At 42.7% G+C, this 15,395-nt stretch overlaps 1 protein-coding gene across 2 annotated transcripts; it reads right to left on the bottom strand.

The window, feature by feature from the left end:
- Positions 1–1,175: 1,175 nt before the first annotated feature.
- LOC110537467 (receptor-interacting serine/threonine-protein kinase 4) lies at positions 1,176–14,348 on the bottom strand. 2 transcript variants are annotated; one of them, XM_021623529.3, is made up of 9 exons: positions 14,247–14,342; positions 13,970–14,157; positions 6,990–7,281; positions 6,003–6,151; positions 5,688–5,737; positions 4,597–4,755; positions 4,278–4,384; positions 3,240–3,480; positions 1,176–3,030 (listed from the first exon to the last, which is right to left on the bottom strand). In XM_021623529.3, exons 2-9 carry the CDS (start codon positions 14,149–14,151, stop codon positions 1,724–1,726), a joined length of 2,487 nt encoding a protein of 828 aa, XP_021479204.3. In that variant the 5' UTR covers positions 14,152–14,157; positions 14,247–14,342; the 3' UTR covers positions 1,176–1,723. The 2 variants fall into 2 exon arrangements, with proteins under 2 accessions (XP_021479204.3, XP_021479203.3); XM_021623528.3 differs by having other exon boundaries at positions 13,970–14,348.
- Positions 14,349–15,395: the final 1,047 nt, after the last annotated feature.

The raw sequence follows: 15,395 nt of genomic DNA, 5'->3' as shown, positions 1-15,395 counted from the left end.
TTCTATGAGGTAGACAGCCTGGGCAGCCTGTGTGACCTCCAGTTGTTTGGACAGTGTGTGTCTAGCAGCAACACAGAGGAGGGCAGTGCCAACAACATGGATAACTGAAATAACCACATCTTTTAGCCTTATTTTCATGTTCATTCATTATTATTGTTTTATTACCAAAGCATTATCATTAAAAATGGATTGTTGAAAAATCTTAAGGACTCATGACTGCTTCATTACTGAACTACCAAGTACTCTAGATGATATATATGTGTGAAAATGTTCTGCACATTGTCACAATCAAAAGATGTAGAGATGAGGGCCATTAAGAGGGAGCAATGAGTCATAGCAGTGTGTGTTATTCTCATGAGAGGCATAGAGAGTCAAATCCATTTAAATGCTCTACTTACTTATTCATCAAACACTACAAGGGTGGCACAGTGCAATTATAGGGAGTGTACTTGGATAACAAGCTACTGTGTAGAAAGGGTACAGTGAAGGAACATAATAGAATGCCATGATAAGTGAGGCGGAAGATTGCTGTTACTCAATCTTCCCCAGATTGAGTAACGGAGGTTCCACACCACTGAGGCTTTTGTAGGATCACGCAGCAACAGGTGACACACACAGACACACACAACCCCCTCACCCACCCACACACACACACACACACACACACACCAAAGCCTCTGATTACACAGAACTCACCACTAAACCAGGGCAATTACAAGGCTCACCGGAGCTCAGCTCAGGAGGGCTTCAGACTCGGGTCTCAAGAGGCCTAGCCCTGCAGGCGTCAACATCAAGGATGGAACGTAGGTTTAGGAGAGTGATGAAAATTTAAAATGGTCTGAGGAATTAGCCAACAGCCTGGAAAGGCAGGTATGTTCCCCCCTCCTCACCCCACTCCCCTCCCACTAACCCACCTGCCTGGCCTGCGATCCCCCCCGAGGGCAGTTCCCATGGATGATGCCAAGTTGAGAATGCTCTGTAGGGTCTGGGGGAGAGGCAGGCAGGAATGATAAGAATAAAGCCGGCTGCAGATAGAGACATGTCCATTCTGCCTGGCAGTGAAGATGGCCATCATTCTTTCATTCACACATTTACAGGGGCACGTGGGTGGGTGCGCGCACACACACACACACACACACACACACACACACACACACACACACACACACACACACTTGTATTGACACTGTTGTTTTATTAGAGAATATAGCTTATGGACATGTTTAAACATACCAGCTACAGTAAGTCGATAGCAAAGGAAAATACAAATGGCATTCCACAGATAATGTCAACATTATTTTTTACTCGGGGCCATGAATGTGCATATGCAAAGTAGAAAAGCTACACTATTAAGGGAAAAACATGACATGGAGTCTATATTTAACATAAAGGAACAAAGTGATTTATATGAGCTCATGGTTCTCTATACAGTATACATATTTACATTAAAACTTTCCTTCTCTGACAAGATACCAAAGTAATGAAGGGCGTTAACAGGGGCTTTGAGAGGCCCAAATAACCAAATAATCATAACATCTGGAAATGAATGATCAATCACAGACTGCCATAAAAATAAGACACAATCAAAATAGTATGTACAAAAAAAACTAATACAACTGCTGGTCTCTTTAGCTCGAGACACCTCTCCCATCACATCCAAGGGGAAGGGAATAGAAGAGATCCCTGACTGTTTTTAATTCCAGGACAGTTCTGTACGATGCAGTCACAGCGTGACTCCCTCCTCTGGACAGTCATTTCCTTCACGCTCCGTCAGTTTCAAGATTACAACCTTTCTCTGGAGACACTTGGCCAACGAGCTTGGCTGACAATCCAGAAGCTTTGGGTAGTCCTCTGGTGCTGGCTGCAGTGTGTAATGGGGGATAGAGTCCTGTGGTACTTCCTCTGGTAGGGTTATGGAGTCCTGTGGTACTTCTTGTGATACCTCCACCCCCTGGGCTAGCAGCATGCTGGTGATATCTGTGTAGCCTCCTCTCACAGCCAGGTGAAGAGGGGTGAGGCCCTGCTCGTCTGACAGACTGGCACCCTCAGGGCAGTGGACCAGAAGCTCTTTGAAGACCTCACAGTGCCCCCCTTCTGCAGCCAGGTGGCAGGGGGTACGCAGGTTTTGGTTGGTGCAGTAGGGGTCTGCCCCTTCCTCGATCAGCATCTTCACTGTGGGCAGGTGGCCACGCTGAGCAGCGAGGTGAAGGGCGGTATGACCCTGGGTGGTCCGGGCCTGGATATCGGCATCATGCTTGACTAAGAGGCGAGAGGTGCTGGTGTGGCCCGTCTCAGCCGCCACATGCAGGGGGGTGTGGAGGCCCGTGGAGGTCACGTGGACGTCTGCCCCCAGCTCTATCAGGATCCTTGCCACCCTATACTGCCCCCTATGGGAGGCCATGTGCAGCGGGGTGCGGCCATCAGTGGTCTGCCCATCTACGTCCGCCCCGGCCTGCTTCACCAGCAATTTGACGATGCCCAGGTGGCCCTGCCAGGCAGCCAAGTGAAGCACCGTCCAGTCATCTCTGCCCTTCACGTGGACGTCTGCCCCGCGGCTTAGCAGCACCCTGACCACGTTCTCCTGGCCATGCTGGCAGGCGATGTGTGCAGGTGTACGTCCCTGGGCGTCCGTCTCATTGATGGAGGCGCCGCGGTCCAGCAGAAGGCGGGTGATGGCCTCGTCCCCGTTCTGAGCAGCACAGTGCAGGGCTGTGTATTGGTCCTCGTCCCGGGCGTTGGCGTTGGTGCTCCGGCGGCCCAGCAGCAGCTCGGCCAGGCCCTTCAGGTGCTTCTCGGTGGCCAGGTGAAGGGGGGTGGAGCCGTGGGCATTGGCCAGGTTGGTGTTGGCATGGTTGAGGAGCAGGAACTTGACTGCCTCCTCGTTGGCCTGCGTGACAGCGTGGTGGAGCAGGCTGTAGCCGCCCTCCAATAGGAGGTCCACGTCCTGAGGCTGCAGGATCTTCATCAGCTTGGACATGTCTTTGGTACGGATGGCGTCACACAGCTTCCTCCTCTGCACCTCCCCAGAGTCTAAACAACAAGGAGATAGAAGACACAGTATAGAGTCAGGGACAAAACCACAAAGAAATTATCCTAAAGTTAAAAGAGACACTTTGCATGCTCCAGAAGTCATTCAGAACTGTACTACTTATATGTAGGATATAACACCATGAGAAACAAGAATTCATGTCATCTGTTAAAGGAAACCATAGACAATGCCAAGACACAACCATTCTTACCACAGGTATTCTCTTTCTCAAAGGAGAGGGTAATGGAGTCTTGAGAGGAGAAGGCAGAGTCTACAGAGGAGATTCCTGACAGTCTCTTGCTGGTGTTGTCTTTGCTGGGACAGCAGTCCTCCTTCACATGGTCAAAGCTCCGAGATATCCCAGAGTCTACCTGGCTCAGCAGCTCTGATAGGCTGTAGTCTTTCTCTGGCAACATGGCAGACTTGGGCCTGACTGGCTTCTGCTCTTTATTCTGTTGGAGACACAGCTATGTTAGAAATACAATAACAAACCCCTTGACTCTTTGACAACCTTTATGTTGACATGTTGTTAAAACATCAAGTTATGTAGCTATGTACACTACCATCCAAAAGTTTGGGGTCACTTAGAAATGTCCTTGTTTTTTTGGCCATTAAAATAACATCAGATTGATCAGAAATACACTGTAGACATTGTTAAGCTGCCAGTTGAGTACTTGTGAGGCGTCTGTTTCGCAAACTAGACACTAATGTACTTTTCTCTTGCTCAGTTGTGCACCGGGGCCTCCCACTCCTCTTTCTATTCTGTTTAGAGCCAGTTTGCGCTGTTCTGTGAAGGGAGTAGTACACAGCGTTGTATGAGATCTTCAGTTTCTTGCCAATTTCTCGCATGGAATAGCCTTCATTTCTCAGAACAAGAATTGACTGACTAGTTTCAGAAGAAAGGTCTTTGTTTCTGGCCATTTTGAGCCTGTAATCGAACCCACAAATGCTGATGCTCCAGATTCTCAACTAGTCTAAAGAAGGCCAGTTTTATTGCTTCTTTAATCAGAACAACAGTTTTCAGCTGTGCTAACATAATTGCAAAAGGGTTTTCTAATGATCAATTAGCCTTTTAAAATGATAAACTTGGATTAGCTAACACAATGTGCCATTGGAACACAGGAGTGATGGTTGCTAATAATGGGCCTCTGTACGCCTATGTAGATATTCCATTAAAAATAAGCCATTTCGAGCTACAACAGTCATTTACAAGCAGGGCAATATAAGTTAATGGTATGTGTGGTTCTACCTGGTCAGTGGTTAGTCCATTGCAATGGTTATTCTCAGGCATAGGAGTTTGGTTCTTGGACTCCTCTTGGGGTTTAGAACACAGCTCCTCGGCTTCTGATGTGATTTCTGCAGACAGAAGACAACAAAGGTCAGGTTTGATGTACAGAATAGCATCCCATGGTTTACATTTCACCATTTCAGAAAAATATATGTACAGTACATCATGACTTTGTGTATGTATTACTACACTTGAATTGTGTTCTTCCTGCTTTCAAGCCTCAAGATAAACACAAACACCTATCCCTTACAGGCATAGGCCCCATTGGATGTCTACTCACCCTGGAAGCTGGGTCTGGCATCAGGTAAGGGGGCCCAGCAGCGCTGCATGAGGCTCAGGAACCCCGTGCAGGCTTGGGGTCGACTCCGGGGCACAACATTGAGATCGGGACGCACCCCTCTCACCACCTTCACCATGATCTGCAGGATGTTGTTCTCCCCTGGAGGAAATAGAGGACATAAAGACAACACAATATTTAAGACACATTGATACACTTCATTCATTTCTCTACTGTTCATATGATAACTCAGTACAAAAGGTGTACCAGGCCCCATTATTCAAAAGACAAATTAGAGCCTGGATCATATCAATGAATTATGCCTTGATTGTGTGCTGGTGAAAGTATGGAAAAGCAACATAAACAAATGTCTGGGTAGGACCAATTCAAGTATGTACCCCTCGTTATTATAATCTTTCTGTATGCTCAGATAAGGAAGGCATATAGATGTTTTGTTAGAGTGGTTGAGTTAAATGCCGGAAGACACATTTCAGTTGAAGGCATTCAGTTGTACAACTGACTAGGTATCCCCTTTCCTTTCTCTGGAAAAATGTCTCAGACTTTCTTGGTCATGGTATCTTTGTTATTAGGCATTGGGATCAGCCAGAAAGCCAGTCAATGATTCAAAGCAAACAGAAGCAGTGGAGTTAAGCTCAGATCACCCTGGCTTCTTTTGTAGCTTTAATACCGTTCAATAGAAGGATGAGGAACATGGGAGGAGGAGAGTGCTTTTCTAGGGCTTCATTATTGACGGACACAGGTGCCGATGCCAAGGATGTCAATGCCCTGAACAACAGCTTTCAATTCAAAGGATATGCCTGGGGAATACACCTGTCAGCCTGCCTCCCTGGAATTCACCAGGTAAACACTCAACTGTGACTAAATGTCTGTTACCTTCACTTAGTGAGACGCAGGACGAACTAACAGTGGTGGTCATGTCACAAGGAGTCTATACGCTTAATCACGGTCCAGGAACCAGGCCTTTTGAGTTTAAGAAAGACTGGGAGTGAATCTTATAAGACAAACCCTAAACGACCACAACATGTCTCACACCAATCCTCAACCCATCCATACATTTCCTCAACATGTCTCACCTTGGTAAGGTTTCTTCTGTGTGAGAATTCCCCAGATGACTATCGAAAAGCTGTAACAGGAAGGGAACAACAGGTCAGTAGCAAGCAACACTGATAAAGGTGTTCAATGATTGAACTCACTATGTGTTGTCCAAGCATAATTTATAACTGATTAATATACATCCATTTCATATTCATAGTGATTAAAACCAATGTTGTGAAAACAAACAATGGAAGGGAGAATTGAAGAAAAAAAACATGACTAAGCATTAAACAGACAACGTTGCACTCCTCTGACAGACAAGGACAGAGAGAAGTGAAGGTGAAGAGGCTCACCTGTAGACGTCATGCTTAGTGTCTGATACCCTGTCCTTCTCGACGATGCTCTCCGGCGGCAGATAGGCGATAGTGCCACAGAACCCATCACGGCTGATTTCATCTACTCTGGATAGGCCGTTCCATCGGGCCAGACCAAAATCTGATATCTGAAGGGGAGATTGGAGATACAGAATATATCTTATTAAGACAAGAACCTACTTGACCTCTCCCTTTCCCATTTGTTGTCATGGCTATGGCTACCGATAACTAACTTTACCCTCAAGCTGATGGCTGAGCCCTTATTGTATTCTATGCATGCAGAGCCCTGATGAGGGTAGAGGCAGCCACGTCCTGTCCCAGTCTGAGGGTGCTTCCCAGCCACGTCCTGTCCTAGCCTGTGGGTGCTCTACTTACCTCTCGTGTCAGGAGTTGAGGCCCTGTTTGACTGTGAGTTACATGTGTGGGCGAGCAGCTGAACACACACTCAGTCAGTGTTGGCAGAGTACTGTACTCAGCCTGTTAAGACAGGCCCAGGCTCCTTGTTTACATCAAGGTATTAAAACAGATGAGGTTCCCACCCATTTCTCCTCCACCTCCATTAGTCATCCAGTGGGAGGTAGGAGAGCAGGTGGGCTGGGAGGGAGACACCTTTCTGCCCGTAGCATGTGTGTGCAGCAGGGCGGCCGTTTAAATTAAAATGAAAGTGGAAAAAAGATTTCCTCCCTCTATACATCTCAGCTGAAATTCACACCTGAGCAAATCCTATTAAAGGACATACCACATGAAAGCTCTTGAGTTTGGGCTGTTGTTTTAAAGACTCACTCTGTAGTAGAAATTACATAATTTGGGTGAAAGTTTGCTAAATGCACACTTTAAGGTAAAATCAGACTTTTCTATTGGACAGTGTATTGATTTGACATATTTATGTCTCAAATGTACAAGGACTGCCCACACAGTGCCCTGTACGAACTCCAACGAACACACCAAGTAACTGTTGTGTCTCACCTTGACGTGGTAGTGTGCGTCCAGTAGGATGTTGGCAGGTTTAAGGTCCAGGTGCAGGAGGGGTGGGCTCATGCAGTGCAGGAAGTTCATGCCCACCGCCGTCTCGTGGATGATCCTGAAGCGCAGCTCCCAGGGCAGAGGCTCAGCAGCCAGCAGGGTCTCCAGGGAGCCTGTCTCCATGTACTCCATCACCAGGCCCTGGGGGTCCCCACAGATCCCATACACTGGCAGGATGTAGCGGAACTTAGCCGCCTCCATCTTCTTAGCCTCCTCCAGCAGCTCTGCTCGCTCCCTACAGAGGACATGCTTGTCTGTTAACTTAGACTTCATCACACCAAGTGGACATAAAGCCCTCGTATAGCTGTCTGTTTAGACTGAACTACATAACTCATTCACATAACAGTGATTTTAAATGTAGCTGTCTTCATAAATCTGCCCATCCATCCACGTCCCTCGATCCACAACAAATTCGTAAAATGCTGCTATTTTATCTTACTTACACAGGTATTCAAAGGCTTGTTAAAATAGCAGCACTTGAAAAACCTTTTACCATCAACCCAAATTACACGAGGGAATACAAGGAGACAGCAAACTGAGACGCATGAGCTTTCCTATGCATTAACCTGTCTCTCTGACAGGTTAAATCAGTGAACCCCTGCAGACATGACGCATTTATGGGACAGAGATTCTCCAAGTATGACAGCCAGGCAGATCTGTCCCAGCGACATTCCTCAGAATCCATCTCGGTTCGGTTATGAACACAACAGACCTCTTGTTCTCTGTGCTCGTTGCTCAACCTTCGAACAATGATCTATGTATTACCTTTATCAGTGTTAGCCCGACTAGGCTAGCAGACTCAAACAGAGCCGTGTAGCCCATCACCACTGACCTCAGTATAGAGATCTAAAGAGAGGTGGCTTTGAAAAAAAACTTGGATAAACTGCTTAATCTCGTGAATAATGTGTGTGTATACGGTAGTGTCTTCACTACAAAGGCAATGAGCAACAACTTGGGATTTCAAAGGATTCATTCAATATTAAATCAGCATGCTGATAAGATCTTAAAAAGTAAAAAGCTAAATAAACAATGTAGTGTAGTCTCTCTGTCACTAAGGCGACCATTTTTTATGTTTCGAGGGGGACAATTCCATGGGAATGAATTACGCCGAGACTCAATATACCAAACAAAAAACATTGATTTCAAAGTTTTAAAAAAAACATACAACTCTATGCACAACCACTACTTTTAACAATTTCCACTGAAAAGTTTACAAAAACACATTTACAAGAAGAACTGTGCAGATACAAGTTTTGTAACAGAAAACTGAGGGAGATTTACCGTAAATCTGTTACCAAACTTTTCCGTATGTAAAGTTTTTCCAGTAAATGTTTCAAAAAAAAAATTATTTACTGTGTACATTGTTCAAAGTGTCATGGTTTGTTAAACTTTGAAATCAATGTTTTTTGTTTGACATACATTTTGAAGTGAAAAATTGGAGTCACAGAGTAATTCCGATATCGTGGAATTGCCAAGGGGTATATTACCAAATCATTCAAGTTCAATAAAAGTGTAAGCCATTTCATTAAATAAATCTGACAAGCATGACAAATCTGTGCAAATGTGTGGAGTTGGGAGAGTGTTTTACACAAGAGACTTCTCTGTTTCCATCTACACGGCACCAGTGTCTAACTCACACCAACTCCTCACGCCGACCCCCCACAAAAATATTAAAAAATACACTAATACTACCACTCGCACTTTACTTTCCCCCCCTTACTAGCTCTGACCTTGCTGATAGCTTTGAGGAAAAATGTACTTACAATGACTGTGATATGTGGTTGTCCCACCTAGCTATTTTAAGAGGAATGCACTAATTGTTAATTGCTCTGGATTAGATTGCCTGCTAAATTACTGAAATCTAAAAATCTAAAATGTAAATTTCAGGCGGTCATTTCAATCAGCTCTTACACTAAAATGGCATTATCATGATTTTCACAGTATTATTCCAACATCATGGTGTGGAAATATATATAAAACAAGTTTTTGAGACAGGTGGTTCCACCCCAAAGTGCTGCATGTCATGATGACACTCACATGTCTCCATCAATGAGAGAAGTTTTGAAAGACAAGATGGCGGCATACACATTGTTGGATTACTTCATGGAGCTGGACACTGACATTTTAGAAGGTACATGTTTGGCCGAATCCAGAACAAAGGTAGTATCCCCAAGTTAAGGGTTTTATATATATTTCAACACTGAGGTTGGAATAATACTGTGAAATTGTGAAAATTATGATAATGGCATTTTAAGAGCTGTTTAAAAAGACTGCCTGAAATTTCAACCAGTTTTGGTGGGATAGAGTTTTGGCCTGCATGGTGATATCACCAGGCAGTAAATTAGTTAGACTAATAAGAAAGAGAGTTCCAAACCTCTTTGCCAATAACAGCTAGTTTTCAGTTTTCCCTTCCCCACAGTCCTAGCAAAATTATTGCTTGAGAAATTGCTCTTTGCTATGAAGCTTGGTGTATTTTTGTTATTTTTGACCATTTTAATTAAAAAAACACATTATTGTACTTAATTGTTACCCCCCCAAATAATTGGATATTCAGAAAAACAGTTGCATTGCACCTTTAAAGTTGGTTGAAAATTCTCTGTGCTATGCCAAACAGTACCTATCCTGTAACGGCTAATGGAGCATCACATTAGACCGTTACAATTCACTAGCTAGCTTTGAATCAGAGGAGTGTGTGGAGGCAGTGAGCAGGCAGGCAAATTACAGTTTATGTACTTTGCAGATGTTGAGAGAAGATAACATCTTTAGCTCGGGTTCAGTGGGTGCCATGAGTCTAGCTACTATTGATTGGAGAAGGATGTCAATGCTTGTCATTGGCAAAGCTAAAGAACTTCCTCCTTGTGCTTTGTATCCGACATATTTTTCTTTGTGAATGTTTTGCAAAAGCAATAGGGTAGAGAAGTGAGATAAATGGTCATAGGAAGTAACACAATCAAACACAAATAAAGGAGTCAATACACTCTGTTGTGTTTGTCTGCTAAAGGACGATTCCATGTATAAGTCAACCTGAGAATGCACAAATAAAGTGAGTTATTTCCAAATGAAACCACTTTCATAATTATCCTTAAGGTCTATATGTTGGAGTTCAGGCTTAGTAGGTGATTGCATGAATTTTGACCATTACAGAGTAGGTGGCCATGTCTCAAAAAAGGCTTTGCAGTCAATGATATTTCACGACTTAGTTAATGAAGAATTATATCCCAAATTGAAGTGTCTTGAGTTTTGTTTTGCGTGTTCTACAGTCTTGTAAAGATAGGTGACGGGGACAGGCAATGTAATATCCATAACCTTTTTAAGGAAAAGTTTAAAAAACAAACATGCACTACATCAGTTCATCTTGAAACTTTCTCCTTAAAGCCAACTTTCATTATGGTTTTATATGGTCTATAATTGGGATCTCTTTTCATTATTGTATATTTTTTTCAGCGTTATGATATCTGCACCTTCCATAACGGCTGTGGATGTGATGGATATTGATGTATCATATCTTATCTTCAGACGCTTGTGCATTCAACACATTTTGTCTGCTTGTTTCGGGATGTATTCTTCAGACTTGTACTGAAGCACTTATTGATATCTTGAAAATTGTGTGTTTCAGCTAAAATTCTCTTGGAAAATATATGCTGAAATGCATTTCTCATACATGGCAGTACTTTTTTAGATAGAAAGATGAGAAGAGTGTTTATCAACAACCTGTGAATAGTGCTGGACCCAGTTTCCCAAAAGCATCTTAAGGTTAAGTTCATCGTTAGAACCATAGGATTTAATTGTTTTATTTTATATAACCTTTATTTAACTACGCAAGTAAGTTAAGAACAAATTCTTATTTACCATTACGGCCTACCCCGGACAAACCTGGACTACACTGGGCCTATTGTGCGCCGCACTATGGGACTCCCAATCACGGCCGGATGTGATGCAGCCTGGATTTGAACCAGGGACTGCAGTGACACCTCTTGCACTGAGATGCAGTGCCTAGACCTGCCTTTGGGAAAATGAGCCTGCGTCTTTCAAGTGAAAGGCCCCAAAATATACTGACTTCATCCAGTGTCCAGAAAAAGACATTTGCACTATAGGGACATGTACATTGTTTTATTATCATATTTTGTTACAATAGTTCTGAAAAAAATGTTTTATACAAAATTGTAATTAAACTGTTAATTTTGATATGGTCTTGTATGATATTCAGACTACCTGTTATTGTCACGCCCTGACCTTAGCTATCTTTGTTTTCTTTAATATTTTGGTCTGGTCAGGGTGTGACTAGGTTGGGTATGTTTGTTTTTGCATTGTCTAGGGGTTTTTGTAAGTCTAGGTTTATGTAGGTCTATGGTGGCCTGAATTGGTTCCCAATCAGAGGCAGCTGTTTATCGTTGTCTCTGATTGGGGACCATATTTAGGTAGCCATATTCCTTGGGTATTTTGTGGGTTCTTGGTCTATGTTTAGTTGCCTGTCTGCACTACTCATATTAGCGTCACGGTTTGTTCAGTGTTCTTTTTTTAATTAAAGAAGAATGTCCGCTTACCACGCTGCGCGTTGGTCTCCTCGCTATGATGAACGTGACAGTTATAATGCAATCTTAAGGTACTATGTTGACATTTTACAAACATTCCGAATGACAACAAATTATAGATTTTGATCAAGAAATCTGTAAGAAATTAATGTCTATTTCAGACTCTGTGACATCCATAATGGAGAGTTTAACATCTATAGCGGTTGTTTTTCCTTTCCGAAGTAATAATTTAAATTAATATTTTTTTAAATTAGCGTTTTTGTGTTCAGCTAAGCCTTTCCTTCGAAAATGCAATCCATGTTTTGACCTAAGACTTACAAATTCACAGACATATGCTAATATGTTCCGTCTTCCCAAAAAGCTTGTCCATTTAATGTAACATCCATTCTTACTTACTTCATTTCTCCAACATATCAATATTTACAAGTCTGCTTTTTTGGGGGATACCCTTCCCCCAAGGGGCACTATAGACACACACATCAAAAGTTTCATTTATATTATTTTGTCCATTCTGTGAGACATTTAAGTTGGGATGTTGCATGCTAATTTAATATCCATAACGCTGCCCTAAATAACTCAAATGTAATATACACTGAGTATACAAAACATTAAGAATACCTTCCTAATATTGAGTTACACCCCCCCTTTTGCTCTCAGAACAGCCTCAATTCATCAGGACATGGACTCTGCAAGGTGTCAAAAGCATTGCACAGGGATGTTGGCCCATGTTAACTCCAATGCTTCCCACAGTTGTGTCAAGTTGGCTGGATGTCCTTTGGGTGGTGGACCATTCTTGATACACACAGGAAACTGTTGAGTGTGAAAAACCCAGCCGCATTGCAGTTCTTGACACAAACCGGTGCGCCTGGCACCAACTACCATTCCCAGGCACTTAAATCTCTGAATGGCACACATGCACAATTGGTGTCTCACTTGTCTCAAGGCTTAAAAATCCTTATTTAACCTGTCTTCTTCCCTTCATCTAGTATGTCAAAGAAAGAACAGGTGTTCTTAATGTTTTGTACACTCAGTGTAAGTGTCTGTGACTAAATCTCTCAACAAATTGTCAACAGCTAAAAGTTCAGCCTGTGGTCTGTGGGTATATTGCCTCAAGTGAAATAAAGTTTAGGAGCAACCTGATCCAATCATTGTATTCAAAGCTGTAAAAGCTCTCAAAACGACAGAGGCCTCTTGAATACAATGTTCCCAACCTCATTCTCTGACACCTTCAGAAACATTAACTTGATATGCCACCAAAAAAAAGTCAAATGCACTAATATTTCTCACTGCTGGTGAACGTAAATAACACTTGTTGTGCCAAAGGAATGAAAGGATATTGTGTTGTAAATCATTTACACATCCACTCCGCTACATTTTGAAATCAAGTAGGAAAGTAATATCGAAAGTAAATTAAGACTTTGTAGTCCTCTTTGAGGCTCCCGGAGGGAGTTGGGTCAGGGTGGTGACATGGCATTCTACGGAGTGTTGTAAGAGAGGAAGGAGAGTACTAGCATAATGTTGAACTTTTCCCCCCAGCACACCATGATACACACACACACACACTTTGGACAACACCTGGCATAAAGGTCATACTACTTCTCCTAATCATGAGTCAAAACAAACATCACCAAACTGAAGAAGAGGTTTACATTCCAGAGACATAGTGTAATGTCTGGCAGGGTCTCCTGGACAAAGGGCCAGGCATTAGAGTAAAGAAGACTGATCTGTTCATCGGAGCCAGCCGCCTTTGTGGCTGGCTCCGATAATTGTGGTGGTAATGCCACCAGGGGTGAAAGAGTCCTCTTTCCCACACTACAGCAGAGCATGAGTGTATCACGTAAAAAAATCTAGTCAAACATTCACAGGTGTACTGCTCAAGGGCCTTCCATTGTAACCACTGCTAAGTGCTCACTTCAAAAACATCAACATTTACATAATAGAAATGTACCCCGATTTTAACCAGATATTTAACCAGGCAAGTCAGTTAAGAACAAATTCTTATTTTCAATGATGGCCTAGGAACAGTGGGTTAACTGCCTGTTCAGGGGCAGAATGACAGATTTGTACCTTGTCAGCTCAGGGGTTTGAACTTGCAACCTTCCGATTACTAGTCCAACGCGCTAACCACTAGGCTACCCTGCCGCCCCATACATGTCCACCCTCCAGTACCCACAAAATAATGAGTCTGTGACATAAGGCTGACTAAGTTTCCAGCATACGTCACACCCTCAGATAGATGAACAAACTCATAGAGAACTCCTGCTTTTTAGTCTGACGCCCACAGAGGTTATCAAACATATAACATGTAATCTAGGCTTAAATACTTTAAACAACATTCTTCACACCCCCACACACCATCAATCTCAGAATAAAAACAGCTGTCCAACATACTTGTCATCTACATGAAGGCAGGGCGGGCACTTGATAGCCAGCCATGTTTTCCACTGTACATGCCGGACTTTGTATACTTGTCCAAAGCCGCCCGAGCCTATCTTCTCCCAGCTCCCAAACTCAGAGGAATCAAAGGTTCTCAGCAGCCCCATATTCCCATGGGAAGGGTCCGGAACGTCCATATCCGTCTTTAAAAAGGCCAGAGTGGTGTTAAAAATCCCCAAATCCTTATTTTTTCCCTCTCCAACACACATTCAGAAGAAGTAAACATACACACCTGCCCTCCTACTGAGAGCTCCCTTCCTTGTTTTTCACCTCTTGCCTAACTCAATCTGGCCCCTCCTCCTCTTCAGGTGAAAGAAGGGGAAGAGCCTATAGTTGTGACATCATTTCCTGGGTCTGGCCAGACAGACAGATAAGTCTTTCCAGGTAGCACACCAACAACAGTGGAATGTTGTGATATCACCCAATACCTTTGTCCACCTGAGAACCCTAACACTACCAAAGACCCTGTAAATAACCAGAGGAGACATTGGGAATATTCTTCAACAATGGTTGGTTACGTGATATTGCCCAGATGGCTCTGGTTTGGAATGTGTGTTTATCTGGGAAGTATACTAGCCTATTCATACGAGTTATACTACCAGGATAAATGAATCCAAAACCACAAGCCTTGTCATATACCTGCCCGATTCCTTTCCCGTTTACACTGAGTGTGAGAGATGCCAGTGACTCAGCAGGTGTCATACATATCAGCAAACATGAACAATGACTAAGTAGAGAAGACTTGTTTCTCAAAAGTACGAGTCGTGTAAAAAGTACCTAATTGCCATATTTTCTTATTAAAGCTAACGTAAGAGAAAATGACTCAAGCGGAAGTCAACCAATGAAATTCTACTTGAGAAAGTCTAAAAGTATTTGGTTTTAAATATACTTAAGTATCAAAAGTAAATGTACTTAGTGCATTTAAAAAGTTTAAAAAAGTAAAAGTACAAATAATTTCAAATTCCTTATATTTAATCAAACTAGAAGGCGACATTTTATTTTATTTACAGATAGCCAGGAGCACACACAAACACTCGCACATAATATTGATAAGCACGTGAATTGGAACATTTTACTGTCCTGCGAAGCATTCAAAATGTAACAAATACTTTTGGGTGTCAGGGAAAATATTTAGAGTAAAAAGTACATTATTTTCTTCAGGAATGTAGTGAAGTAAAAGTTGTCAAAAATATGAATAGTAAAGTACAGTTAGCCCAAAAAAAACAAGTAGTACTTTAGTCTTTTTACTTACAGTGAGGGAAAAAAGTATTTGATCCCCTGCTGATTTTGTACGTTTGCCCACTGACAAAGAAATGATCAGTCTATAATTTTAATCTTAGGTTTATTTAAACAGTGAGAGACAGAATAACAACAAAAACAT

This window comes from Oncorhynchus mykiss, chromosome 12 (assembly GCF_057628025.1).
Source record: "Oncorhynchus mykiss isolate SJ-2025 chromosome 12, ASM5762802v1, whole genome shotgun sequence".
In the NCBI taxonomy this organism is placed as follows: Eukaryota; Metazoa; Chordata; class Actinopteri; order Salmoniformes; family Salmonidae; genus Oncorhynchus; species Oncorhynchus mykiss.
This window is presented reverse-complemented; position numbering and strand designations above follow the sequence as displayed.

Excerpts from the sequence above, each read along its gene's own strand:
- LOC110537467 (XM_021623528.3), bottom strand. The coding sequence starts at position 14,223 with ATGTGTGTTGGAGAGGGAAAAAATAAGGATTTGGGGATTTTTAACACC. Across the intron at positions 7,282-13,969 it reads TGCCTTCATGTAGATGACAA|GGAGCGAGCAGAGCTGCTGG; the intron begins GTATGTTGGACA and ends TGTCCTCTGTAG. Across the intron at positions 4,385-4,596 it reads TGCCAGACCCAGCTTCCAGG|AAATCACATCAGAAGCCGAG; the intron begins GTGAGTAGACAT and ends TTCTGTCTGCAG.